At 35.2% G+C, this 25,371-nt stretch overlaps 2 protein-coding genes across 18 annotated transcripts in view; both read right to left on the bottom strand.

The window, feature by feature from the left end:
- Positions 1-3,678: 3,678 nt before the first annotated feature.
- Positions 3,679-7,235, bottom strand: kin17 (kin17 DNA and RNA binding protein). 2 transcript variants are annotated; one of them, XM_088201617.1, is made up of 7 exons: positions 7,170-7,235; positions 6,780-7,107; positions 6,520-6,712; positions 6,315-6,453; positions 5,922-6,120; positions 3,973-4,141; positions 3,679-3,904 (listed from the first exon to the last, which is right to left on the bottom strand). In XM_088201617.1, exons 2-7 carry the CDS (start codon positions 7,085-7,087, stop codon positions 3,734-3,736), a joined length of 1,179 nt encoding a protein of 392 aa, XP_088057743.1. In that variant the 5' UTR covers positions 7,088-7,107; positions 7,170-7,235; the 3' UTR covers positions 3,679-3,733. The 2 variants fall into 2 exon arrangements, with proteins under 2 accessions (XP_088057743.1, XP_088057744.1); XM_088201618.1 differs by having other exon boundaries at positions 6,780-7,104.
- Positions 7,236-8,315: 1,080 nt separating this feature from the next.
- kst (spectrin beta chain, non-erythrocytic 5 kst) overlaps positions 8,316-25,371 on the bottom strand; it is a 51,443-nt gene continuing 34,387 nt past the window's right edge. For 2 of the 16 annotated variants that reach the window (XM_088201182.1, XM_088201175.1), the window contains 31 exons: positions 25,098-25,340; positions 24,530-25,031; positions 24,292-24,462; positions 24,040-24,220; positions 23,804-23,976; positions 23,508-23,698; positions 22,966-23,445; positions 22,784-22,896; positions 22,596-22,720; positions 22,395-22,534; positions 22,149-22,325; positions 21,996-22,089; positions 21,668-21,931; positions 21,417-21,607; positions 21,120-21,345; positions 20,227-20,639; positions 20,062-20,164; positions 19,843-19,988; positions 19,671-19,745; positions 14,989-19,560; positions 14,273-14,921; positions 14,055-14,204; positions 13,590-13,634; positions 12,930-13,044; positions 12,472-12,859; positions 12,301-12,403; positions 12,145-12,229; positions 11,999-12,074; positions 10,690-10,856; positions 10,336-10,599; positions 8,316-9,377 (listed from right to left, as the gene is read on the bottom strand). In XM_088201182.1, coding sequence (XP_088057308.1) covers positions 9,229-9,377; positions 10,336-10,599; positions 10,690-10,856; positions 11,999-12,074; positions 12,145-12,229; positions 12,301-12,403; positions 12,472-12,859; positions 12,930-13,044; positions 13,590-13,634; positions 14,055-14,204; positions 14,273-14,921; positions 14,989-19,560; positions 19,671-19,745; positions 19,843-19,988; positions 20,062-20,164; positions 20,227-20,639; positions 21,120-21,345; positions 21,417-21,607; positions 21,668-21,931; positions 21,996-22,089; positions 22,149-22,325; positions 22,395-22,534; positions 22,596-22,720; positions 22,784-22,896; positions 22,966-23,445; positions 23,508-23,698; positions 23,804-23,976; positions 24,040-24,220; positions 24,292-24,462; positions 24,530-25,031; positions 25,098-25,340 — 10,771 coding nt within the window. In that variant the 3' untranslated portion in view covers positions 8,316-9,228. The remainder of the gene's footprint in view (positions 9,378-10,335; positions 10,600-10,689; positions 10,857-11,998; positions 12,075-12,144; positions 12,230-12,300; positions 12,404-12,471; positions 12,860-12,929; positions 13,045-13,589; positions 13,635-14,054; positions 14,205-14,272; positions 14,922-14,988; positions 19,561-19,670; positions 19,746-19,842; positions 19,989-20,061; positions 20,165-20,226; positions 20,640-21,119; positions 21,346-21,416; positions 21,608-21,667; positions 21,932-21,995; positions 22,090-22,148; positions 22,326-22,394; positions 22,535-22,595; positions 22,721-22,783; positions 22,897-22,965; positions 23,446-23,507; positions 23,699-23,803; positions 23,977-24,039; positions 24,221-24,291; positions 24,463-24,529; positions 25,032-25,097; positions 25,341-25,371) is intronic. The other 14 variants (XM_088201187.1, XM_088201179.1, XM_088201180.1 and 11 more) reach the window with 13 other exon arrangements.

Here is a 25,371-nt window from a genome sequence, read left to right as displayed (position 1 = left end):
AACGAGCGTTCCCACTGCGGCGGCGCCAACACGATTTTATTGCTTTTGTCGTGAATTTTTGCCTTCTGAGAAGTGATAATTGTTTTTTGCGCTTACCTATTGAGCAAAATTCGGTTTAGATGTGCTTTATTCGGTTCTCACTCGTAATATTGTTATGAAAAGTCTTAATATAAATTGATAATTGAGCGTTTTCACCGCAATGACATTATTTTATTGCTTTTGACCTGAACTGGAAATTCACTATATGGCAACACTGAGCAGCAAAGAAAATACGACTAATTCTCAGATAAATATTATGAGTATATATTTTTAATAATTTTAATGCCTAATTAAAATATTTCGCAACAGTGGCTAGTTTTTATATTTATTTGTAGCATAGAAAGGGTTAACTCGTACCTATTATTATTTATTTAAGAAATTATATTACAATGTTAAAAAATATATAAAATGCCATTTTTTTTATGAGGCCAGGAATCATTGTTTTCCAAGGGCCCGAGTTCGCTCTCGACGATGAAAAATAATGATGCAATATTGCAAAGAGTTTTAGTTTTAGAATCAAAAAGGAAGCCATCACTTAGACTTACATATTTCGAGACAGCGACTATAACTCACTCGGACCGCATCAAATTTATTACGAAACTTCCGGGTTTTACTTTGACTGATAGTTTGTATTGTATTAGATAACAGAAATATATTTCCATTTAATTTTATTTTAACACAATATCTAGCTGATTGTTGACATTGATATGGTAGTTTTCTTCTATATGTAACGATAAACAAACACCAACTATTTAAGATTACAATATAATTTCTCGCTTTTTCTGAAGCTTCTTATACAGTCATATCATTTCGATGTCATATAGGGTCAATAATTATTAAAGGGTCAAATATATTTTGACAGACAGTTTGTGTTTTATCAGTTGAAAATATTATGTTGCTATTATGAATGATTTCGTAAAAGTTGAAAAAAATATATTTACAATTTATTTAATTTCTATATTTTAACCTAATGTCATGCTAGTTGTTTACATCAACACGGTAGTTGTCTTCACTGTGCTTAAATTGTAATCGAACATAAACTCATTAAAACAACTTACTCGTCTTCAAATGTTGGTCTAATATTCTACTTTAACGCTATCTCTATTGCTTCGACATTATTTCATAAATAATGTTGAAGCAATAGAGCTTATATGTCCAAAGTTTATAATGCAGTCATAGGAACAATATCATTTCGATACCTATTTATTTGGTCAGTAATTATATCAAAGTGTCAGTTATAATTTGACTGACAGTTTGTATCTTATCAGAGAACAGTAATATAACGACTCCAAAAAAATTGAACAAAAATAGATTTCCAATTTATTTAATTTTTCCTAATATTTAACTGGTTTACATATGTTGAAACTGTAATCAAACACCCACACATTAAAATTACTAGCTTGTCTTCAAGACTTGATATAATATTCTACATAAAAATTTAAATTTTCTATTATTTTTTGACTTCTGAGCAGCGGCGCAGCTGTGGGGGGGGGGGGAGAGGGCGGGCCGCCCCGGGCGGCACTTCCTTGGGGGCGGCATATTCGCGATGGGATCATCTAGTGTGGTTCTTAACCCTAAATGCACTAAAACATATATAAATCCACGAATAACAAGAGCTTAATAATAACTAATTTATTATTTTAAGAAATGCTGATTTTATGACCCTACAAAAAATGTAAGGGGGGGTCGGCAAATTTAAGGATCGCCCTGGGCGGCACATACCCTAGCTACGCCACTGCCTCTGAGTAGGGATAATTGTTTTTTGCGCTCTCCTATTAGGCAAAATTCGATTTAGATGTAAATTAAGGTCTTCTGTTCATAGTCTAAAAATGAACATTAAATTACCGAAAGTTGCCATTTGATACATCTATTATATATTCTGTAATAGGTAATCATTTTACTTGAATTATCTAAAAAATAATATACGTAATTTATGCTAGTTACTAATACATATCATTAACGCTCATTACCGAGCGTCCCCACTGCGATGGCGACGGTAGGATTTTATTGTTTTTTGCGTTAATTATTGACTTCTGAGTAGTGATAATTGTTTTTTACGCTCTCCTTTTGATCAAAATTCAGTTTAGATCTGCTTCATTCGATTCTTACTTAGTTTAAGTTTTTTTTTTCAGTAAAGGTTAACAATTTTCACATTTGACAGAATATGTCGTCTGTTATATCGAGGTTTTACTGTATAGCTGTAATGATGACTTGCTTACTCATAAAACATACCAATTTTATTTAAGAATAATGGCAGTTAATTAGAAAAACATTCCAAATGAAAATTACATATTCTTTCAAAGAAATAATAGATGATTATAATATAACAAATTTACAAAATGTATCTTGTAGATAAATTTCGTTATAGAAAATTCCAAATTTTTTTTGCTCCACGATAAAATAACTCTCGTTTTGTATAATTAATATTAAAATCACATTTTTCAGCATTTCTATAAAACTATTTAGTTATTTTTACAACTGCATAATAGTATATGAACATTATATCATTATCTTCACAAAAATATACATGTTAGTAAACAAATTACATAACCGAGAGATAGCACATTGGATTTATCTTGTATAATATTTCAACAGTAAAGAATAATCATTAATTATATTATAATTTGTTCATAATATATAAACCATGATGTATTATTATCGTAAAGATCGTATGTATTTTATTAGCTTATCAAAAGTTTACCACTTTCACCACATCCGATTATATTAATATTTAGATATTTATAATTAACAATATTAAGTCCCAATTTATTTAATATGAATTTTTTTACGTTTACTAGTTGTTAAAAAATAAATAAATAGGTGTATCTATGGTTCAAAACAAATATAACATAATAAAATAGAATAAAATTAAACTATATGAAACAAGCCAAAATAATTGACAGCGTATTAAGAAGCTAGATAACTACTATCATTGGCAAGTTAGTAAGTGCGGTTATCTACTCTGAAACCAGTATGAAAAGCTTCCTTAATCACATTGCTCAATCATGTTGCAGAACTCAAAGCTGGAAATTCTTTCGAGAATAGAATAATTGTCCACAGCACATGTATAACATGACACAACAGTGGTCCCAGTTCGTAACCTTGCAGATCGCCAGAAGATATGAAATACTTCTTTGATAAATACCATAATTCACGAACTGACAGCGACCACATAAATTAATTTTCATCTCATCAGACTTTTTTAAAAACAAAATCCATAAAAACCGTATCCATTTGAACTCTCATTGCACGGGATTTAGTCATCGTCGTCAATACTGATAAAAGGTTGTTGACTGTGAAAAATGTGAGACGAAAACGTTATTGTCTGGTTAATTACTGATATTATATATTCCATTGTATGATATTGCACATTCTTCAATTAACTTATCAAAGAATATATATCATAAAATGGAGAAAATCGCTTCAAAGACAGATAATCCATTATTGAAATAAACAACATATATAAGAGAAACTAACAAAAGAAAGGAGACTAATAAATCGATGCTCTCTATTTAAAAATATGCATTGTTAATTATTTTCCTTAAGTTGTGATGTATAATATTCAATACTAATTAAACATTATTTTATATACAAATTACAGTAAAATTCTTGGAATTTTGGGAATATAAATTAAAAATCTTTTAAAAAATACGTTTCAATTTAATTTAAAAAAACATATATTGTAAGTCATTATTTATTTCAATTTGCACACTTGATGATATTCCAAGATATCTTTTCCATCGTTGAACTTCACTAAGCAACCGCCGTCTTCCAATCCCAAGAGCTCACCTTTCATACCTCTTCGTTTTCCTTGAACGGCAAGAACCGTTCTTCCGATTCCCGGAATGACAGTCTCCAAATGATCCTAAAGAAAAAGAACGGTTAATTTAAGTAGTAATAATTTATTTTTAACGAAGATAAAGCTTTTATTACCTGGTCTAGTTTTAGCTTATCGTTTGAATCAAGCATTATAATTTCACCGCCGTAACGATCAAAGACTTTTTCAACGATGCCTTTCTTTTTGTAATACTTTTCGCCGAGATTTTTAGTGATAACTTTAATGACGATTCCTTCGTGTAGCCAATAATCTGCATCTTTTAATCTAAAAGCAGTTGAACAAATGTATTTAAAAATGTTATCAACTACAGACCCACAAATATAATTACAATTTTTTTTTTTTAGTAAACCAAATAATTTTTTCAAGCTCTATAAAAGCGTTATAAATTTACGATACTCTAAAAAAACATTATATTTAATTATAATATCATATTGCAGTATTTATATTTATACTATGAGCAACAATTTATAGAAAATGATTCAGGTTCAAAAAGAGAACGATCGACAACCTAACGAACAATTAAACATTAAAAGATCCAAGACATTTGACTGCAAAATAATAAAAAATCAATATTACATACACATATACTAATGTTGTTAGTAGAAAAAAGTAAATCTTGTTAATTTCCCTATATGTTATATGTTAAAAAAACCCGTTGTTTCACTTAAGGCTCCGATTTCTTGGAATTTATGTACCAGCACAAAGAGACATATTATTTTTTTAAATAATAGAATTGACATTTTATGCATCTTATATATAATTATGTATTAACTTAATATATATAATTGTTCTAATCCAAAATAAATGTGGCAACAAAATAATTACAAATATAACATCTTTATCTAATAACCAAATATTTTTTAACATTCTTTTTCGCTCAGTAACAACAAGAGCTCTGCCACTCAAATTTTTCAATACTAAAATGAGATGATATACAGTTAAACCCAATACGGTAGGTAAGCCTGGAGCTGCGCTGGCAATACCGAGGGGGAGCGAAAGTAGGGAATAACCAATAGAAGGACACCTTTACTAGATAGGCCCCATAAACAATGTGATATAGGGTCAGTGCACACTCTTTTAATCAAAACAACTAACCAAAATTTTACTATTACAATAATTTTTTAAAATAAAAAATGTCTTAATGTTTGAAAAACCATGTTATTATTTGTTTAAATCACAAAAGTAAGTAAAAGGGCAAGGGCATTGTTTGAATAAGTAGTAGAAATTAACAACCATAAGAGGAATAAAAAAAGTTGTACCTAAATTGTATGACTATTTATACCGCCATCGTGCATTCTAAAAAATATACCTATTGAAACTTGTTTATAAAAGTATATTCTGTAATTATTCCATTCTAAGACTTCGACAAAATTAGTAATCAGCTCACTGCTATTGAAATTGCCATTATCATCAACTTAAAAATTTTAGCTTGGAATGCAAACGGACTTTGAGAGAGACAGCGTGAAATTAATCAATTTTTAATAGATGAAGACATAGATATAGCTTTAATATCTGAAACTCATTTAAAAGCTTCGATAAAAACAAATTTTGCTAATTATAAATCATATAGGAGCGATCATTTTATTGGAGCTGGAGGTAGAACGGCAATATTCATAAAGTAAAATATATATCACAATGAAACCACTCAAAATTGTTACATTCACTTGGAAGTAACAACGATAGAACTGCGAATCAATGCTAAGGACTCAATTATAATTCATTCTATATATACTCCCCCTAAATCTTACTACTCAGCTATAGATTTACAATTATAACAGACAAACAAAAATGGTAGAACTTTATGCGAATTTATAATTAAAGAGAATATAAACTTAGAAGCTCCTAATTCACCTTCACATAATTCTACTTAAAAAATACATTCAAAGATGGATTATATTGTCTATTGTTTTCTGTGGTTTGTGTGTTATTTCACATAATTTTATTTTAAATAATTATTTACATAAAAATAACATTAATTTCCTTATTTTTTAACAAATGTATAAAATATTTAAGAGCTAAAGTTAATTTTATAATTAATACTTACGATGGTTTTGAACTGTTTTTCAAATCTCGTCTCTTCTTTCTCTCTACTTCATCTTTAATTATTGATTCTAAGGCAGACATTTTCTTTGACGGTTCGCTTTTCGTATCCTTCGATCTTTTACTAGCCACACTCTCTAAATCATCAGCCTTTCTCTTGTCCAAAATTTGAGAAGTAGACGCCAAAATAACCGGCTTTTGAGCTAAACATTTAAAAAAAAAAATGTAAGGCACCACAAAAAAATTATCTATATTATTATAAAGTAGAGATTTTTGGAATAATTTTGGTCTAAATCTCATAATTATATTTAAAAATATAATTAAATTCTAATAAGACCAGTGCAACCCAATCCTCTCCCTTTTTACAAACACAACCAAAATTGTATAAAATACGAACGAATGACTTTTGTTTTTAAACTGACGACAATTTTTTCTTCCTCGTTGTCTCTCTTTAATTCAGTAAAAGAAGTACCGCTTGAATTTCCAATATGTTGTCCTCTTTCGACTTGCTTTTCGATGAACTCTAACAATCTTTCCTGAATAAAAATAATATATTATATCATAAAATTGACACACATTTTACTAAAAAATATATTTTATACCTGATCGTCTTTATCCATCTTATCTTTTTTAGCGGCTGCTTCTTGTTTAGCAATCGTAGCTGGATCTCTATCAATATAAGTAACGAACCAACCTTTTTCCGTTTCGTCAACAGTACAACGTCCTTCGCGACCGAGGAATTTCACAAACGTCGTCAAAGTCTCCCATTTTGTGGCGTTCATATGCAAATGATCTCTAAAAGCGACATAAAATTACATAAGTAAACAAATTAATAATCAACACCAAAAAAATAATAACAAACCTGTCCGCAATATAATCTTGGTACACCTTATTTGCATTTACTCTCTTTGTGCCAAATTGACGCTTCAATAATTCACAATAACCATCGGCGAATTCTCTAGAAAACTGATCTAAATATCTGAACGGCTGGTCGGCAAACAGCAGCAATTGACGCTGATGAGACTCGGACGTCGTGTGACATTTGAAGCCGTTCTCGTCCCTGCATTGTTTTTGACACATCTGACAGTACCAACGCAGCTTCTGAAGGCCTTTGGCTTTCATCTTGTTCGCCAAGTACTTGGGGGTGCCTTTCTCCGCCTTGCCACCCATTTTGGCGATATTTAAAACTTCTAATAGAATGTTTTAAGTTGTATTATTAATGTAACATAACATAAATATCAAATAATCGAACCTTAGGTGGAATGTATATTAGGAGTGTGTGAAGCACCCGCGTTGACGTTTGACATTAGATTGACACAATGTTTGATCTTAACAAGCAATAATCTGGCCATGAGTAAAAATGTTTTTTTTACTAAAAATAAAATAACTAGAGATATTTTTTGCATTTTTATTTATTTAAAATGTATCAATTAAGTATTATGTAGTAATATTCTAAGTTTGATACACTATTACCCCACAAAATTAGTCAAGATATTTTCTTATAAAAAGTAGTGGATAATTGCCCATTTATTTGCACCTCAAAAATGATAAAGAAAATATTATTTTATACTTTCTAACTATATTATATGGAGTAAAGAAACATACAACATATATTTAAGACAGAGCTATGCAACCTTGAGCAAGTCAGGAGGCCACAAAATTTGTAATGAAATAAGTATCTATATTAAGTTTATTCGAAAATTTTACCGTTAGTAGGGTCTACAAATCCTTGTAAAAATTATTGAAAATTACATACATTAATAAAAAAAAAGCATTTTTGAAAATCACAATAAGTTTTGTCCGAAATTTGCTGTGGGTTTTTGAATTCATAATAACGTTTTACGGACGTTTTATCCAAGTTAAATTATAACACAGTATTTTATTTATTATAATCCTTGTCTTGCTTTGTGATTTTAATTTTATTTGTTTTTAAAATTATTTGAATTTTATTTCTTCTAATTTAGTCCTGTTCTCAGCGATCATGCGAATGTTTTTGCATTCAAATAACGGAGCCACCCAGAACATTAAAACATCCATTTACCACAAAATTGACTCATTTTACAGCGACAACAACAAAAGTAATTCGCTAAAAGTTAACATCACATCTGATAAAGACTACAAATTTTGGATCCAAAAATTCCGTAACTAGAAAAGGAAGTGTCATACAACATTGGATGGATTTTGCAGTGACGTGTTTTGTAATCAATCTTTTGAGTCGGTGCACGCAAGCATCAATCGAAGCCGATCTGAAAAGCTTAAATTTATGCAGCATTTTTATAAATGAAATGTGCAAAATTAATTTACGCCCTACCAGCTCCAATTGGTCTCACATTTGAATTTTGGCAGATGCAGTATGTAAACGATTAATTACAATTCATTAAAAATAAAACAATAAATATTCATATTTCACATGTATTTATTAGAAATATGTATGTATATAATTTTACAACCTAAAAATTTACTTTTATGTTTCATAGTTATAAAAACAAATTTAAATAAAAATTTACACAATACCTACTACTTACGACTTTATTTGAATGAAGAAAAACTTATGTAACTGGATAACAAATCCACATAAAAATGCAATCGATACTCATTGACTAGGTTGTCAAATCTGCATTGTTAGATGACTGTCAAATAAATATAAAAAACTATTGCTCTATTACAAAAGAGTTTGCAAATGTGCAAAAACAAATAAGAAAAAAATAAAAAGATTAAATTACATGAACTATTCATATGTATAAATACAGATATCTAACACTAGATATAAATTTGGTTTGATTAATGGATTACGGTTTAATTTTATTTCAAATCTTTGAAACTGTACATATATGTATAAGTATGATACATAAGCTTGAATAAAAATGTATTGAATATAACAAAAAAATAAGCAATGGCTATTCTGCATTTGAACTTATTAAGTACAAAACTATCAATTAGGTATAAACCGTAAAAAGAAGCTTTTTTTAATGTGTATATAATCATATTTATATAAATGCGATGATAAATCACATAATCAACCATGGTAATAATTTTTATATAATATATATTTATGTACAAAAAATAAACATGATTTTATAAAATATGAACAACTTAATTGTTACGTGAGGAAGATAAACAACTTTATAACAAACGGTCAGTGAAATAAAAGATTAAAATTATCACTGACATTATATCGTATATAAAATGGAAACTTGTCTTTTAATTAATGGAATAAATGTATTTCTAAAATTAGACAATTTTTGTAAATTAATAGCAAAATATATATAATTTTGTCTTCGTTTCCATAAGTAATTTTAAAATTTCACAAATCACATGTTGGAACTGGGGCGTTTCCTTTTGAACAGACTACTAAGTACTCCCTTTTTTTCTTTCTTATCAGTGCTGACTCCGCTGACAGAAAGTTCAGACTCTCCGGAGCTTTCAGCTGCGCCGCTTGCCGAAGATCCTTGTTGTGAAGCTGAAACATAAAGATTTTCAATACAAGCGAGCAAAACGGTAAATCTATTAAATATAAATAAAAAGTTAATAACAAAAAACACCATAAGACTATAAAACGAAAGTTTCCATTTCCAACCTACGTGGTTATTAAGTTTAATTCAAAATATAAAATCAGGTTTCGGAGTACTGAGATGAATCTATATTGGTTTAAATAAGTATGGGAAATGAGTGAAACGAATATGAACATACTTCGACAAAATAAATATGAGCCATGAAGAATGGTATAAATGGAGAATTGTAGCATAAAATAAATAAAAATATAGGTTAAAGTCAAATGGATAATGCCAAAAAATTCTTGACACGTCTAAAATAAATTTTGATCAGACTACAATATACACAAAATACAAATATGGACATTCAAATATGTTTTGATTCAAAATAAATTATTTCTATCTATTTATATAAAAGCAAATCTCTACATCAAATATTATTTTATGGACACTACAGTGTAGTGTCCATGCTGAGTATTTTATGATGTAGTACACCATAAAATACTCAACCCTTGGTTTGCCGAACCTTTCGCGATTACTCTTTCGATTGATGTATTACACAACGAAAAAATGTTATTTAACCCTAAATCAAATACTCTATAGCCCATTAAAAATGTATCTGATTCTTCCTTCAATGATTACATCGAATATGGCAATTCTCGCTAAAGAGGAAAAAAGCAATAAATCGGATTTTGGCAACCAAAGGATTAACATTAAAAATAATTCTTATAACATCTAAATTTCTATAAGTATTTCAATCGATATCAACTATATTTTTGGCATTATCCATTAAATTAACGGTTTATTGGAAGTAAAAAAAAAAACATATTAATTAAAATAAAAACTGCAAAAAAAGAAGAAAGGTATAAGCAGCGTTAGAGAGAAGTAGAATCCTCGCAAGCATGCAGCATTCATCAGCCGACTGACCATATTCGCTAGCAGAATAAAATTGAGCTGTCGCGGTACCGGTCTCCGGCCAACCACTTTGAGGGGTGTAATGCTTATTATTATTACTGATGTTGGTGGTGATTGATGAGTGTGTGATACGCTGTTGACGCTGATGGTGCTGCTGCCAATCGTTATTATCGTGATGCTGATGATGGTGCATGTGATCCAGTTGCACGGGCCTCCTGGAAGCCGGAGGCAATGACTGGGGCAGCGGCGGCGGACGGTTATCTGCACCTGATCGATCTTTGCATTTTAGCACCAAATCGGTTTGCGCTTTTATATATTTTTTCTTTTTAGTAGAAGAAGGTTATTAATCATATTCACGATACTCACTTTGCTGCGATTGTATAAATGCTGCGTTGTAATTGTAGTAAGGTTTCGACGCCGGCTGTTGTGAGTTTCTCCAATTTTGGTTGTTGTGCGGTGAAGGAGGTTGTGTCATCATCAGTTGTTCGGACATTGGCCGACTGGCTCCGTTGCTCATTTGTTCTGATGTTCGTCTGTGGAATAAAAAATGTTAAGATTTATATTTTTATACTCTATAAAAAAGTGTAATATTATTTTTAGCCATTGTGAAAACGACAGAAATGATTTATTAAAGGGTTTTTAATATCATACAACTTAATTTTTTTAATCATTATTTAAGCAAACTATGTACTGTCGGTCACTCACTGTAGTGAGGTACCGCAGCTAATTATACGTAATTATTGTTTTTTTAATTTAAATATCAATTACTTCGTATATCTTACTACTATTTTGTTAATGTCATATTCTCACAGACTTGACGCCAGTAATGCACAACTCGAGGCCTGAAACTGTATTTTCTGCGACCCGCGAATGTTTCGAAAATAAATATAAGTAAGTTCCTCATCCATTTGCAATATTAATACGATATTTTACTGAATTTTTTTCTATAAATTAAAAACATTATCTATGTAAAAAAATTAAATACATTTCCATTTTTGTAATTTGAAACAAAAATAAGGCTAGTTCAAAAGGCGCTTATTTTTGTTTTGTGCTAACTTGCTTGTATAATTCGCTAACAAAATCCAATATGTCACTTTTTTGCAAAATGGCAGCAAATTTAAAAACATAAACACTCATAAATCCGTAGGTTAAAATCCTACATTAAAGTTTGCTAAAGAAAAAACGTTTAGAAGCTCTAAACCTGCATCGAAATAAAATACAAAAAAATAGTTTTTTGCTTCAAAACAAGCTATGTATCAGATCGATCGGACCTCCATATGAGCCTTTTTGAGACTTGCAATAAAGTTAACGCTCTTAATTCCTTTGTTTTAATGACTAAGAATTGAATTTTTGTTATTGTATAGAATTCTTAAGCACCCCCTTAATATTTGATACGAAAAAAGAATATCATTTTTTTGCAAAATTAATATGCGCTGAAAAGACTTTCGAAAAATTGCAAATTTGCCCTGTCTTTGATCGAATACAAATGTCCAGAGTGACCGGCGTCAAAGTGTTATTAATACTTGGTTTACGTTTTTCAATAAATTTTACAAAATTAATAAATAAGCTGCAATAAATTGTTCCTTCGTCTTCATATCACAAATCATAGAAGCGTCACTTTTCTAAAAGAATCACATCACACTAATCTAAGGTTTAAAATAAGATAATGTCGTACCTAAATGTTACGTTATTGTTGGTAGTCGGTGATGGTGGTGGCAATCTTGGTGGAACAGCAGGAGGTTCTTGAGGATCTTAAATAATGTTTAAGATTATATTAAATCCACATAAAATAAATAAATTATAAATATGAATAATAAACACCTCTCTGCTTCGGAGGTGTTGGCGGTAGCATCAGATTATTCACAGAACCTGATGGTGGCGTTGACGGACCTGATGTAGTACCAGACTAAAATAAAATATAAATTAAAATCACTTTTCCACCAAATGAACTGTTGATATAATAAACAATAAACATACCTGCTGTGAGTTCCTAAGCTGTTTCAAAATCTCCACTTGCGTCTTTTGTCTCGGTCTAGGTTCTGGTGATGAAGCTGCCGACGAACTCGAAGATGCATGTCCGCTATAAATAAAAATAAACATTATAATTAAATCTATCATTTAAGATTTATTATATATTCAATCACTTACTCTCTCTGCAGCTTTTGTCGCACTGCTTCAATATCTGGCTGAGCTCCATAGCTCATCAATTGCATCGAAGGCGGTAGATTAGCGTGGAACACAATCTTATTGACCCAATCTTGCAACGACTGTGCCGAATCGCATACGAATAAGAACACCGCGCCATCGACACATTTTAATCTAAATACGTTCTTTCGTTTTGTGTAATCTTCGGCTCGATCACACTGAGCCTTCAGTATAACGACAGGAGAAGCTGCCGCTTTCGATTGAGCGAAATCTCCTTCGTCTCTGAAGAAGCACAACAACTGCCCACAAAGGACGGTATAATAATCGCGCCACGTTCTGACAGTGGCTCTCTTTCCGCCCGTTCCGGTTTCATGCTTTCTACCCAAATAACCTAAGATGATAATAATAACACGTATTTAATTAAGAACTAAATCAGATATATTTATTCTAAAACTAAATACCTTCAATTTCGACGGGCGGAAGATCTGCAGGATCTCCTCGTTGTTTCCTGAAGCTTTGCGTTCGTCGTCTTGTCGTGAATGATGGCGTTCTCTTTGCGGTCTTACCGGGTGTGTCCTGTTACATGGTAAATGTTTTAGAAAAATTAAATTTTAAGATGTAGTGGGTTAGTTAACACCGGAACCCCAGAAAACAATGCAAAATATGATACTTAAGCATATGTTTTATATTAAGACATCCAATAAAAACATCAAAAACTTGTTTATTAAAATATTAAATGTGTATTGGAAGCCTTAATTTATAATTCCCATAAAGCACCATCACCATATATAAAAAAATGATAAAAGACTTACGAGATCATTATGGATTTATATTCAATGGATAATGTCAATGTTTTTAATATAACAGAAATAATGTTAATTTTTTTTTGTCAATAATGTGCCAGAAAGATTTTTTTAATCAGTATTACAATCGACGACTGTCGACAGAATTTGCCACACCGATTAAACGACAGATGTGTAATAGAAATTTTGATTAACACGACATGCTCTCCGTTTATATTATGTCAGTGATAAGGTGCCAGTTTTCGTAACGTAAAATCACATATGAGTTTACAAGTAAAATAGATGGAAATATTTCAGATTGTCTCTCCATCGCCTTACCTTAGATTTAGACTTGGAGTTGCTTTGCTCGTCTATCGGATCTGGCTGCAATATTCCCAATAAATGCAAAAAAAAACCAAACACATTTATATATGCATAATAAAATTATAATAGTAAATATAATAATATACACTCTGAATCATCTTTCAATATCTGTTCATCTACCATATACCCAATAAAGCCCAATGAGATAAATTATGTTAAATTGCAAGCTAATTATATCACACTTCATATAAGTTAATCACAATTTGTTACACACATAACATATCATAAGTTCTATAATAATCTATTGTATAAAGCTGTTAATTAAGCGTATATTTGATTCCTATTCTACGACTACGATAAATATGTATTTTAACAGAGAATCCCAATCTCTTGAGTCAGCTACGTTCAAAAATTTCAACATGAGTTGGGATTATCTTCAATTAAGGGAGAAATAGCCCTGATGTATGAATCATATAGAACCTTCATGCTCTCGGCTCTCTTCACAGTGTTGGCCATTTTTCTAGCTAGCATGTGAGCCGTCGAGTTAGATTTTTGCATTAACGTCGGCGGAGTTTGAATCGGCTGTTGGATAGAAGTCGGTGAGTTGTTCATACTCGACAAAGCCTCGTTCTGAAGAAATTTATTAATAAATAGATCGTCGTTCCCTGTTCACTCTAAATAATATCTATCATACTCACAGGCATATGGCGTTGTCTGTCATGATTCCTAGATTGTTCTTCGAGTCGCCGTTGTTGCTCAATCCGCGCCCTTTCAGCGGCTCGTCTTCCTTCCAGCTTCTCTCTCTCTTGCCTCTCTTTCTCAGCTTGACGAGCAGCAGCTTCTCGGTCTTGTTGATCTTTAAACGCTCTCTCGACCATCGTAATCCTCTTCAGCATATTGAATCTATCCTGTTGAGCTTCGATGGTATTCTGGAAGTCTTCGTGCTTTTTAATAAGCTCTTCGACCTGCGGCACGGACTCCCCAAACTTTCCATCGTGTAAAACAGGTTCTCTGTTCAAAATCCAATTATCGAGCATATCAGCATCGCGTTTGAAGATCAGCATATCTTGATGCTGTTCGTAAACCGTCTGTCTGTTCTTCCACGTGTCTTGTAAAGTTTGAAAGCGATGCCTCAACAAATTCATATTCTCGGCGATCTCTTTAGCTAAAAAGTGTTCTTCTTTAATAACTTGTTCGCCGGTCTTGTAGAAATTGGCAAAGTTCTCTTGACGAGCCTCAATCTCGGTCTTTAATTCAGCGTGACTATTCAAAAGCTGTTCGGCACCGGGAACGTCCGATGCCAACTCTGGTGCTGTGACTCTCGCTATCATTTCACTGGTCCATGCCCTATTACAAAAGCAAAATTAATTACAAAACCGTCGATTGAATCAACTTATAAAACATTCATACTCACATAAGCTCTCCAAACTCATCAAAGTAAGCTTGAACTTGACCGGCTTGTCTCAGTTGTTCTCTAGCGTCTGCAGCTCTTTGCAATAATTGAGTCAGCGATTCCGTCGCTTCTTCCAATTTAACCAAAACATGATCTCTAGCATCGGGGAAAGCCTCTCCTAATCGATTAGCTTCCACTGCCAATTGTTCCACTTGCACTTTAACAGCCGCAATATCAGTTTCAAAAGCATCGTGTTTCTTGGCGAGTCCTTGAATTGTATGCACATCGTGACCGGCTTGCGATAAAACTGTATTTAAAGCCGAATCCTTTTCGGCAATCCAAGATATCGTTTCATCGGCCGTTCTATCAAATATGTGTACCTGTCTAGCACCAGCTAACGCTTCTTGTCTAGCATGCGTGAGTTCTCGCAAATCGTCCCATTGACTTCTAGTATCAGCCATTCGAGCTTTAACGTTTTCGGCTTCGGGACTCCTCTCTTCTAAAAGTTTCTGACCGGCCTCTGTGATAGCTTCCATTCTGCCCTCATTAGCCGATAAACCAGTCATGAAGTTATCGAACGCTTGGATCAGAATCTCAACGTGTTCTACATCAGTCCCGTAATCTTCAGAAGCGGCAATCGCCGTTTGATCGTTGATCCATTCGTTCACTTCTTCGCATTCTCTAACATATCTGTGATATTTATCGCTCTCTTGTAGACGTTGCTGTCTCTTAGCTCCGAGTAAAGTTAACTCGTCTAAAGATTTCCTGATGATTTTAGCGCGTTCCATTGCTTCTACGCTTCCACTCGCATTTCTAGCTTCAAGCGCCTTAGCGAACAGTTCTACTTTAGAAACTTGTTTTTCAAATGTTCCGATTTCACGCTGCACAGCCTCGAGTCGTCGTTGTAAAGATCTAACCGAATCTTCGTCGTGTCCGTGATCGTTGTTTTCAAGGAGAGGTCTCCTTTCGGCTAACCAAGTTTCCGCTTCAGCCGCTTCGGCGGAGAATGTATGCATATCGACCGCATCTTGCAATTGCACTTTACGCAAAGCAGCATTGTCTTTGATTTGCCGCAGAGTGTCTTGCAATTCGACCATCGTCGATTCTAATTTGCCGCTATCGAAATGACCGTGGAACTGCATTTTAGATGCTCTTCCAGCTAATCCCACGATCACCGGTTCTCTAGCTAACAATTCAACTTCTAAAGCGTTGTGCTTCTTTTGTAAATTATGAGCGTGAGTCAACGACGAAGCGGTTACGGGAGCCGCTACTATAGGTTGTCTTTCGCGAAGCCAACGCAATTCTTCATTTACATCTCGAGTCCATTGTTGCAACAATTGAGCGTCTTCCAAATTATCTCGACGAATTTGAACAGGCTCTTGTAATTGCCTATATTTAAATAGCACCGAATCGACTCTTTCGATCAGCTCTTCGGCCATGAAATGTCTAGCGGCGACTAATTGTGTCACCGTCTCCTTCAACTGCGTACATTCTTCGCCTTTTTGTAAAACATCTTGTTCTAAACGTGCGTGTTTAGTTAAGAGTGCGCCAACGGAAGCTAAATCTTTACCGTGATCTTCGCTCTGCAGTTGAACTTCTACGTCATCAATCCATGACTGGAAATCATCTAAATTACGTAAAAATACACGGGCTTGATAAGCGGCAGCTAAACGCTCTCGACGTTCTTCGGCGGCTTCCTGAAGAGACGCCCACTCGCTTTCCAGATCCGAAGTATGCTTAGATATATCATTAGATGCGTAATGCTTCGATTTAATCAGTTCTTCTCCATTATTTACGACCGATATGATCCTATCTTTATTGGCTGAGAGTTCGGATTCAAATGCGGCGTGACGTTGAATTTTGCTTTGAAGGTTTGATAGATCTTTATAGCTTTGATCATTCGCCACTTGCGATTTAAGAGCTAGCCAGTCGTGTTCAAGATTTAGATCGCGTAAGAACTGCTGCAGTTGAAGCGATTGTTGCAATATGTTAACCCTAGCTTCGGACATTTCCTTCAATTTTAAAAGCCTACTTTCAATGGCACTCAATCTCTGCTGTATATAATCCCTATCGAAATGATCATCAGCTAATAAAACTTCAGCAAATCTCCTCAACTCGTCAGCTCTTCCGGCTTGTTGAGCCAACAATAGCTTATTAAACTCTCCGTGCTTTCTGATCAAAGCTTCAACAGCCGGTAAAGAATCACCTAAGTCGTCATTATTGAGGAACGCTTCTTTAGCCGAAAGCCAGTTTTCGGTTTGTCTAGCTTGTTCTTTAAACAGCTGCAGCTCGTGCGATTGTGTCAAGTGTAACTTTCTGTTTTCCCAAGCGGTCCTCGAAGCAACGGCAAGTTCATTCAATCGCTTAGGTCTGATTGTAATATCTTCACCTTCCGGTATCGGCAGACATTCGGCTTCGTTGCGTAGATTTTCAATCGTTTTTTGACGATTATCAATCTCAGCCTTTCGCTCTTGATGCAATTCTAATAGTTCTTCGGCTTCGATTACACCCGTCGGCGCTTCGAAATTCTCCATTCTTTTAACAGCTTCGTTGACCCATAATTCCACATCTTTCAAGTCAACGTCGAACTTCTGCACTAAGTGAGCGTTATCCAATTGTTCTCTGCGCAGCTCTAACTGTTGTTGCAGTTGTTCCCAACACTTCTGCAACTCTCCCAATCGGATCATGATTTCTTCTTCTTTTTTCGGATACTTTGTTATTAATTTCTTAGCATCCTTGGCGTGGACGTCGATCTTCTGTTGAACGGCAGTAGCGTCTCTATGCAAAGCGTCGCGACGTCTTTGTAGTCTTTCGACGCCGCGAAGATCTCTAACGGTTTCGCTCGTCTGTAAGAGAGCAATCTTTTCTTTGGCTCTCTCGATAGTCTCTTGTACGTCGCGATTATATTGATGTATTTCAAGAGCGGCCGTCAAGTTATCTCTATATTGTTGTAGTGCTCCACTCAGAGCCCGCCATTTATTAAGGAATGCATTTCGACGTTCTGCTACAGCCGGTCCAGACGTAGGTCCTTGTTGTAATAATTTATCGGCTAAGGTACTTATTTTACGAATATGCTTATCGTCTACCCTCATATCGCTGTCGAGATCGTCTAACTTTCTCAACAGCGCACTGCAATGTTCGTAATCTCTACCCGTATCTGCCGCATGCACCATCATCTCTTTGTGTCTGATCCACGCTTCAATCTTATCGACTTGATTGTTGAACTCCAACATGTCTTGAGCTTCTTCGAGACCGCGTCCAGTTTGATCAGCGCGCTCCAATAGTTCGATCCAATCGTTTTGAATACGTTCCATAGCTTCTAAAACTGGCTTACTTTGAGCCGGACCTTGACTATCGACGAGCTTCTTAGCCAACTCTCTCAATTCAGATACGCGTCCTTCGTTAGCAGCTAATTCAGCTTGGAACGCTTGATGTTTCTGCAATTTCTTAATCTTGTCTTCTAAACTCGTCACTTCACCGACTTGATCGGCGTCTAACTTCTTCATCTTGTCTTGTATCCAAAATTGAGTCTCGGCTACGTCTCTAGTGAACTGAGCCTGCAGTAAAGCGAGAGCGAGAGTTTCTTTCTTCAAACCGCACAATTCCCGGACCTTCAGTCTCCTTTCGTTGACTCTCTCGAGTTCTTCAGATATGATATCGCTTTTGGGATGATGCTGTTGAAGCAATTTAGCTCCGTGACTGTTCAAAGCGGCCACTTTCTCGTCCTGCGTATTTAATAGCTTCTCAAAAGCGTCGTGTTTTTTAAGTTGAGCGTCGACTTCCTCGACACTACTAGTAGGAGACACGTCCGACGCGCCGAGTGCTATCTCGTGTGTTTGACAAAGGTGATTCAACTGCTTAGCGTCGCGCAAAAAGAAGTGAAGATCAATGAGTTGATCAAGCGTCACGGCCCGAGTCTGCCACGCAGTATGTAATTTCTGTCGCTCTTCTAACAATGCCGCACACTTCTCTTCGACTTCCACCGCTGATCTATGTCCCGTCTGCATCATAGCCTGACCGTTTTCTAAAGCGTTATGGAATGAATCTTCTCGCGCTTCAATCTCGGCCTTTGCCGCTTCATGCTCGGCTTTCAAAGCTTGAGCTCCGCTTACATCGCGCACTGGAACATCGGCGCACATACTGGCTCTCAATCCGTTCGACCACGATATCAAATCTCGCACTTGCGATAAGAATCTATGAAGATCGCATTCGGCGTGTAAATGATCTCGCCTTTCTGCGACAGCCTGCCTTAAAATATCCCAACCGCTCAACAAAGCTTGTTGTTGATGAGCTATCTGCGTCGCATTACCTCCCGGATATAACTTCTGCATTTTAACGGCATCTTCGGAAAGGACTTGAAGCTGCGTATCTAAAGCCAGCAAATCGTTCTCGAGACCTTCGTGTTTACGCAGCAGAGCCAAAGCGGCGTTGAGATCTCTAGCCGGCTCGGGTTCATCCGGTAAAGCGGCTCTTTTCTCTTGAAGTCTTCCTAACGCTTCGGCGACGTCTCGGTGGAATCTATGAATTTCTCCAACAGCTCCAAGTCTCTGAGCTCTATCGGCGATTTGATCGATCAATTTTTGCCACGCTTCCCTAAAATTATAACATCATCATCAGATCTACAGTAATATTATTTACATAGATAAAGAACACACAAGCACAATAAAGACAAAAACAGAACACAACATAAGCGCCACAACTACCGTATTTCGATATGGCGTTGTTCAATTTCATAGCATCCTTGTTTATGGAGCTCTCCGTAATCCATCAGAGACAAGCTGCACAATATAGAAGTTTACAGATAGAAGAAGAAAGATAGAATAAGAGAAAAAGACCCATGTAATTAAAACTACAATGATAAGAATTTAAGTTTACCCTAGTTTTTCTTGAGTTACTTCAATATCAGGAATGTAGGGACTCTCAGAGTTAACCAACTTAGTCGCTAACTCTTCGCATTGATTAAATCTCTCAGCCCCGGCTTCAACGCGATGACGAAGCTCATCAAATTTGGACCTTAATAACTAAACGTAAAGCAATAAATTATATTCAAATGAAATATATATGTATATATACAATATTAGCATAGAAACATACCAAGAGATGCTCATAATCTTGACCATAATCATCACTCGAAGCGGCAATCTGTTGTTCATGTATCCAACGCTCCAATTCTTCACTCTCGACTAGATATTCATGTCTGAAATATACAATAGATTAGCAAGATAGAACTAATCAATCTCATGAAAGAACGCTACATACCTGCACATGCTCTCAACTAAAGCTTTCTGTCTGAGTGTCGCTAATTTTTGTAATCCGGATAACGTTTGCACTAACAATCCGTTCTTTTCCAATATAATCGGAGCGTCAACGTTACCAGCCGCCGACATGGCTTGTGCACTATGTCCCATTTCGGATATGATTCCAGCGTAGGTATCCAATTCCAATTCGATAGCCTTATGCCTCGTTAATAACTGCATGGCATGATCACGATCGCGTCCGAAATCATTCGAAGATAAAGCAGCTGCCCTATCCGCCATCCAAGACTCAACTTCCAATGCGTCTTGTAAAAACTGTTGAGCCTTCAATGACTGTTCCAGTTTTACAGCACGCGAAGCACCAGCTGCTTCCAGTTTGGTCCAAGATTCCTTCAATTCGTTGCATAGAATAAAAATCTGGAATTTAAATAGATGAGTTAGTATTTTGATGTATGATGTTGTATACAAATAATGACAATAAAAATGTTATAAAATAGATTATTTGTTTATTAAAAGTTGGTGTTATCTTGATCTCTATTGATGATATATTGCATTGTAGTCATATTTGCTACCCTAGTCTTCAAAAAATTGCTCTCATTTCGATTAATTTTTATGTGCAGAACATTTGTTAGAGTTCGTACATAAATTTACAAAAATTTGTTACGAAACTAGTTTCGCTAAAATGGTTTTAAAACTAACTAAATACATCACCAAATGTACTGATTAAAACATTGCGCCGTTAAACACGTCAAGAGTCTAATAAGATCTATATTAGACAAAAACAATCTCTGATTCAACTCCAAACCGTTGGCATTAACCAATCAACGTGCGGGTTTATTTTTGAAGTGTTCCAAATAAAAACACACTACTAATTTATAATTATAAAAATATATATACCTTGTCTTTATCGGGTAATCCTTGTTTGATGAGCTCATCACCGCGGTCCAATTCTCTATCGATACTAGGCTTGTGTCCTACAATCTCAGCTAAGAGTTTCTTATGCTTCTTGTACAAGCCTTGAGCAGCATGTAAGTCGTTTCCGAGAGTTTCAGAACTAGCTACGTCCATCCGTTCAGAAACCCATTGTAACTCAGCGTCCAGTGAGAATTTAAATTTATGGAATCTATCGAGGTAATAATGCATATTTTAACAACGTTCTAAGCATTGAGATAAATATAAGACACTAAAACGTACTTCAATCCTTCTTCTAATAAACCACGCCTCTTGGCTAATGGCTCAGTCAAATCTTCTAAAGCTTTAACTGCCAATTGCGATTCAGCTTGAACGTTATCAGCGTCGAAATGTCCTTCAGCAGCCAAATGAGCACCGGTTGTCTGAAGCTCTTGTATTCGTTGCCGCCATTGAGAAATCTCAAGTTCTACAGCCTGTTAAATAGTTATGTTATAGAAAAAGTATGTTCTATATAATGAATATTTCGTACATACTTGGTGTTTGTTCAGCAAATCTTTGCAAGTTCGCAAATCTCTTGCATTCACGCCTCCTTCTAAAGTGCGACGGATAGAACCGAGACGAGAACGAGCATCTTGAGCGGTCCTGGCGTGATCGCGTTGAGCGTAAGCTTGACGCAGCCGACGACCGCGGTCGGCAGCTGCTTGGCGTAGAGTACCCCATCGAGTCCGTAACTCACCGAGACGTTCACTTACATCTACTTCGTATACGGGCTCGGAAGCTACTAAAGCTTCGCCGGTCTAGAATGATAAAAAATATATATTAAACATATATGAACAAACAAACTAGACTATACATACATACATTAGTAACGTTACGAAGTTGTCCTTCATTTGCATGAAGCTCTCGTTCGAAAGCTTCGTGTTTTTGTAGCTTGCGTTCCAAATTGGTTAGATCCCTAAATAAAGTACAGCGTTAGATACAATATTATGCAATTCAATAATACAAATAACTCACTTATATGATTGATCTGTTGCAGTTCTCATCTTGTCTTGAATGAACGCTTCAAGATCGTTTGCCTCAGCTGAAAAGTGTTGATAAGCTAAAGCCACCTGTAATTTCCTGCGTCTATCGGCTGCTAAATCTCGAACTGCTTCTCTACGATCAATGACTTGATTCGCTCTGGCTCTAATACTAAAATAAATAATTTAATTAAGCATCTTTATAAAATATAATAGTGCTAATCTAATGTAATTTACTCACTGCTCTGTAGCGTAATGATTAGCTTTCGCTAAAGAATCAGATGTGTTATAAAAAACTTTTAATCTATCATCTTGAGCTGCTAGAGTATTTTCAAAGCCTTCGTGCCTCTTGACGAGTGCTTCGACCGATTCGACAGAGTCCTAGATTGATTAGAATCAATTAACATAATGAAATTAATAGATTAATAATAGGGAATCATACCCCAAGGTCATGGAACTCAAGGAAAGCTTCATGAGCACCAGTCGAAGCATCGATTCTATCGGCTTCTCTATTGAAACATTGCAATTGAACGCACTGCTTCAGATGTTCTTCTTTTCTCCTCCATTCTAATGATAATGTTAAAATTAATATCAATTATTATAACATACATTATTCAATCAATAACTAACCATCAAGTACTGATCTCCTCTCTGTCGTCAAAGCTTCTAATTTTTCTACAACTTCCAAAAGATTTGGATTTCCATTCAGCAAATTTGCGCCCAATTCAATGACTTCGTTCATTCTGTTGAAATTATTGATCGTCAGGATTTATACTACCAATAAAGTTTATAATATGATTTGAGATACTCACTCATCTTTGTGAGCATTGATATCGTCGTGTAGATCGTTATGCTGCTTCAGCAAAGATTCCGCTGTTACTACATCTTTGGCGTTCATCTCGGCTGCCAACTGTTCTTTGACTCCTTGAAGCCAAGCCAATAAACTCGTGCTGCTCCTCATGAATATCTGATGCCCTACGGCACTCTCCAATCTAGCACGTCTCTCTATGGCTTTCTGTTCGCACTCTTCCCAAATCAATTGTATCTCCTTCTGTCTAGCTTCAATATTCGCTCTCTCGTGCGGATAAGACGACTTGACACTATCGGCCAAGAGGTGAACTCTCGAAACTTTATCTTTCAACGGAGCCAACTCTCTCTCCAATTGAGCGTGACGTCTTTGCAGCGCTTGAACTGTGTGCAAATCGGCGCCTAATTCGACAGCTTCCAGTTGTCTGATCTTCTGTAAAGTCCACTCGCGAGCTTCTTCACATGTACGCTCAAATAACTCAACACTAAAAATTAATAATAAATTAATACACGACTTACTATTAAATTATCATAAATAATTCCATACCTAGAAGCTCCTTCGAGGCTCTTTTCTTTCTGCTCTCTGAGACGATTCAAGTTATCCCATAACCTGTGCACGTAAGCGGCTCTCGCAGCTGCCTTTTCCAATTGAGGATGACGTTGTTTCGACAGTTCTTGGACATCTTGATCCAACTGCGCAAGCCTGGAACTGGTCGCCGATAGATCGGTGACGAATTTCTGCAAATTGATCAATGTAATATAATATACAACTGAGCAATAATCTTCTTATACAGAAAATATACAATAAGATAAGCCTTAAAAAAATATGGATGAGACACGTACTTCGTATTTTCTTTTAGCTGTGTCTACAGTATCTTTAGGATCTTCTGTCCTCAGTAGCTTTTCTTTATCTTTGATCCAACGCTCAAGATCATCGCAATCATTATTGAATGCGTATAGTCTGATAGCGTCTTCTAAAGCAGCGTGACGCTCAGCAGCCATTTTCACAAGTCGATCTATAAAAAATCATTTAAAATAAATAACAATAGTTTATTTATTAATCAAGATAAAATGCTAACCGTATGATTCATTGATTTTTTCACGTCTAGCATCTACACTGTCTCCAGGAACTGGTACAGTCGATTGTGAACGTTGTACTGATTTTTTTCTGGCTTGTTTTACTCGCACAGTTTGCTTCGTAAGAACCATACGTTTGACACGTTGCATTGTAATTACTTTCTCTGGTTTACGTACTTGTACCTGAACACAATAAAAAATAATTTAATCCTGAACTTTAGTATAAGATGTACAATACTGTAACAGATACGTACTGTTACAATTCTTGGTTCGATTTCTTTGACGTAATTAGCCGGAACAAAACCGTCGGTATTATCGGTTTTTCTTACTGACCACCAATCTGGATTAGTTTTATTGATAAGATACATCACTTCTCCTTTATTCATAGTCATTCCCTGACCGGAGAACGGATACAATGCTTTCACCTTAAATTTTTATTGAATTAACACTTTCATCATCATTTTATATATGTGACATAAAAAATATAAATACTTGTGGAACGCTTCTTTCTTCAAGAACTGGCCTGTGTTCTAACCGTTCGACTGGTTCTTCCTCCCAAACATCAGTCGGTACTAATCTCGTTTCGTTAACCCATTCTTCAGAAGTGTCGATTTCAACATTGGACTGATCGGGCTCACTAGCCAATTGTAAAGAATTTATTCCTTGAGCTATTAGTTTATCGGCCTGCGTGTTCAGCGTTTCTAGCTCCGGTTTATATGCACCGAGCTCACCTTGCAATGCCTTGTGTCTCGACAACAAAGCTTGGGCTGAAGGCTGATCGCTACCCAAATCTGAAGAGCTCACTAAAGATTGCTTCTCTTTGAGCCAAGATTCGGCTTCGTTTGCATCAGCATAGAATTGATAAGCTTCAGCTGCTTCTTTTAAATGCTTATCTCTTAAATCAGCTAGCTCTCGGAGCTGATCCCACTGTCGCTGAAGACTCTCCAATCGCTTTGTAATCTCGGCGCTCTTTGGATGCTTTTCTTCAATCAAACTATAAAAATAGCATTGTAATTATATGTGTATTTTATTATACAGTGCAATTTAAAAAAATCATTACGTATTTCCTTTTGATGTCACTTTAGCCGTGTGCCGCTCCCTAGCGCGCATCTCGTGCCTCAAAGCCGTATGCTTCTGCTGTAAGCTCATAACAGCTCTGAGATCTTTGGCGGATACTCCGGCTCTGCAAATTCTCTGACGTTCAGTGATCCAACTCTCTTCTTCTTCGTGATCTTGAATGAATTGATATAGATTCCGAGCGTCTTCTAATCGAGCTTTTCTTTCTTGAGCGGCGGCAACCAATCTGAAATATTTTATGCGTTAAAATACATCCC

The sequence above is a fragment of the Plectrocnemia conspersa genome, unplaced genomic scaffold (assembly GCF_051122295.1).
Source record: "Plectrocnemia conspersa isolate PC_06_02 unplaced genomic scaffold, ASM5112229v1 ptg000013l, whole genome shotgun sequence".
NCBI classification, from domain to species: domain Eukaryota; kingdom Metazoa; phylum Arthropoda; class Insecta; order Trichoptera; family Polycentropodidae; genus Plectrocnemia; species Plectrocnemia conspersa.
This window is presented reverse-complemented; position numbering and strand designations above follow the sequence as displayed.

What these genes read in the sequence shown, in the direction of transcription:
- kin17 (XM_088201617.1), bottom strand. Translation starts at nt 7,087, where the DNA reads ATGGGTGGCAAGGCGGAGAAAGGCACCCCCAAGTACTTGGCGAACAAG. An exon ending in TTTAAAAACAAAAGTCATTC is followed by an intron (nt 6,121 to 6,314) that starts GTTCGTATTTTA and finishes TTAAATGTTTAG; the next exon opens with CTCAAAAGCCGGTTATTTTG. An exon ending in AAAAACAGTTCAAAACCATC is followed by an intron (nt 4,142 to 5,921) that starts GTAAGTATTAAT and finishes AACTGCTTTTAG; the next exon opens with ATTAAAAGATGCAGATTATT.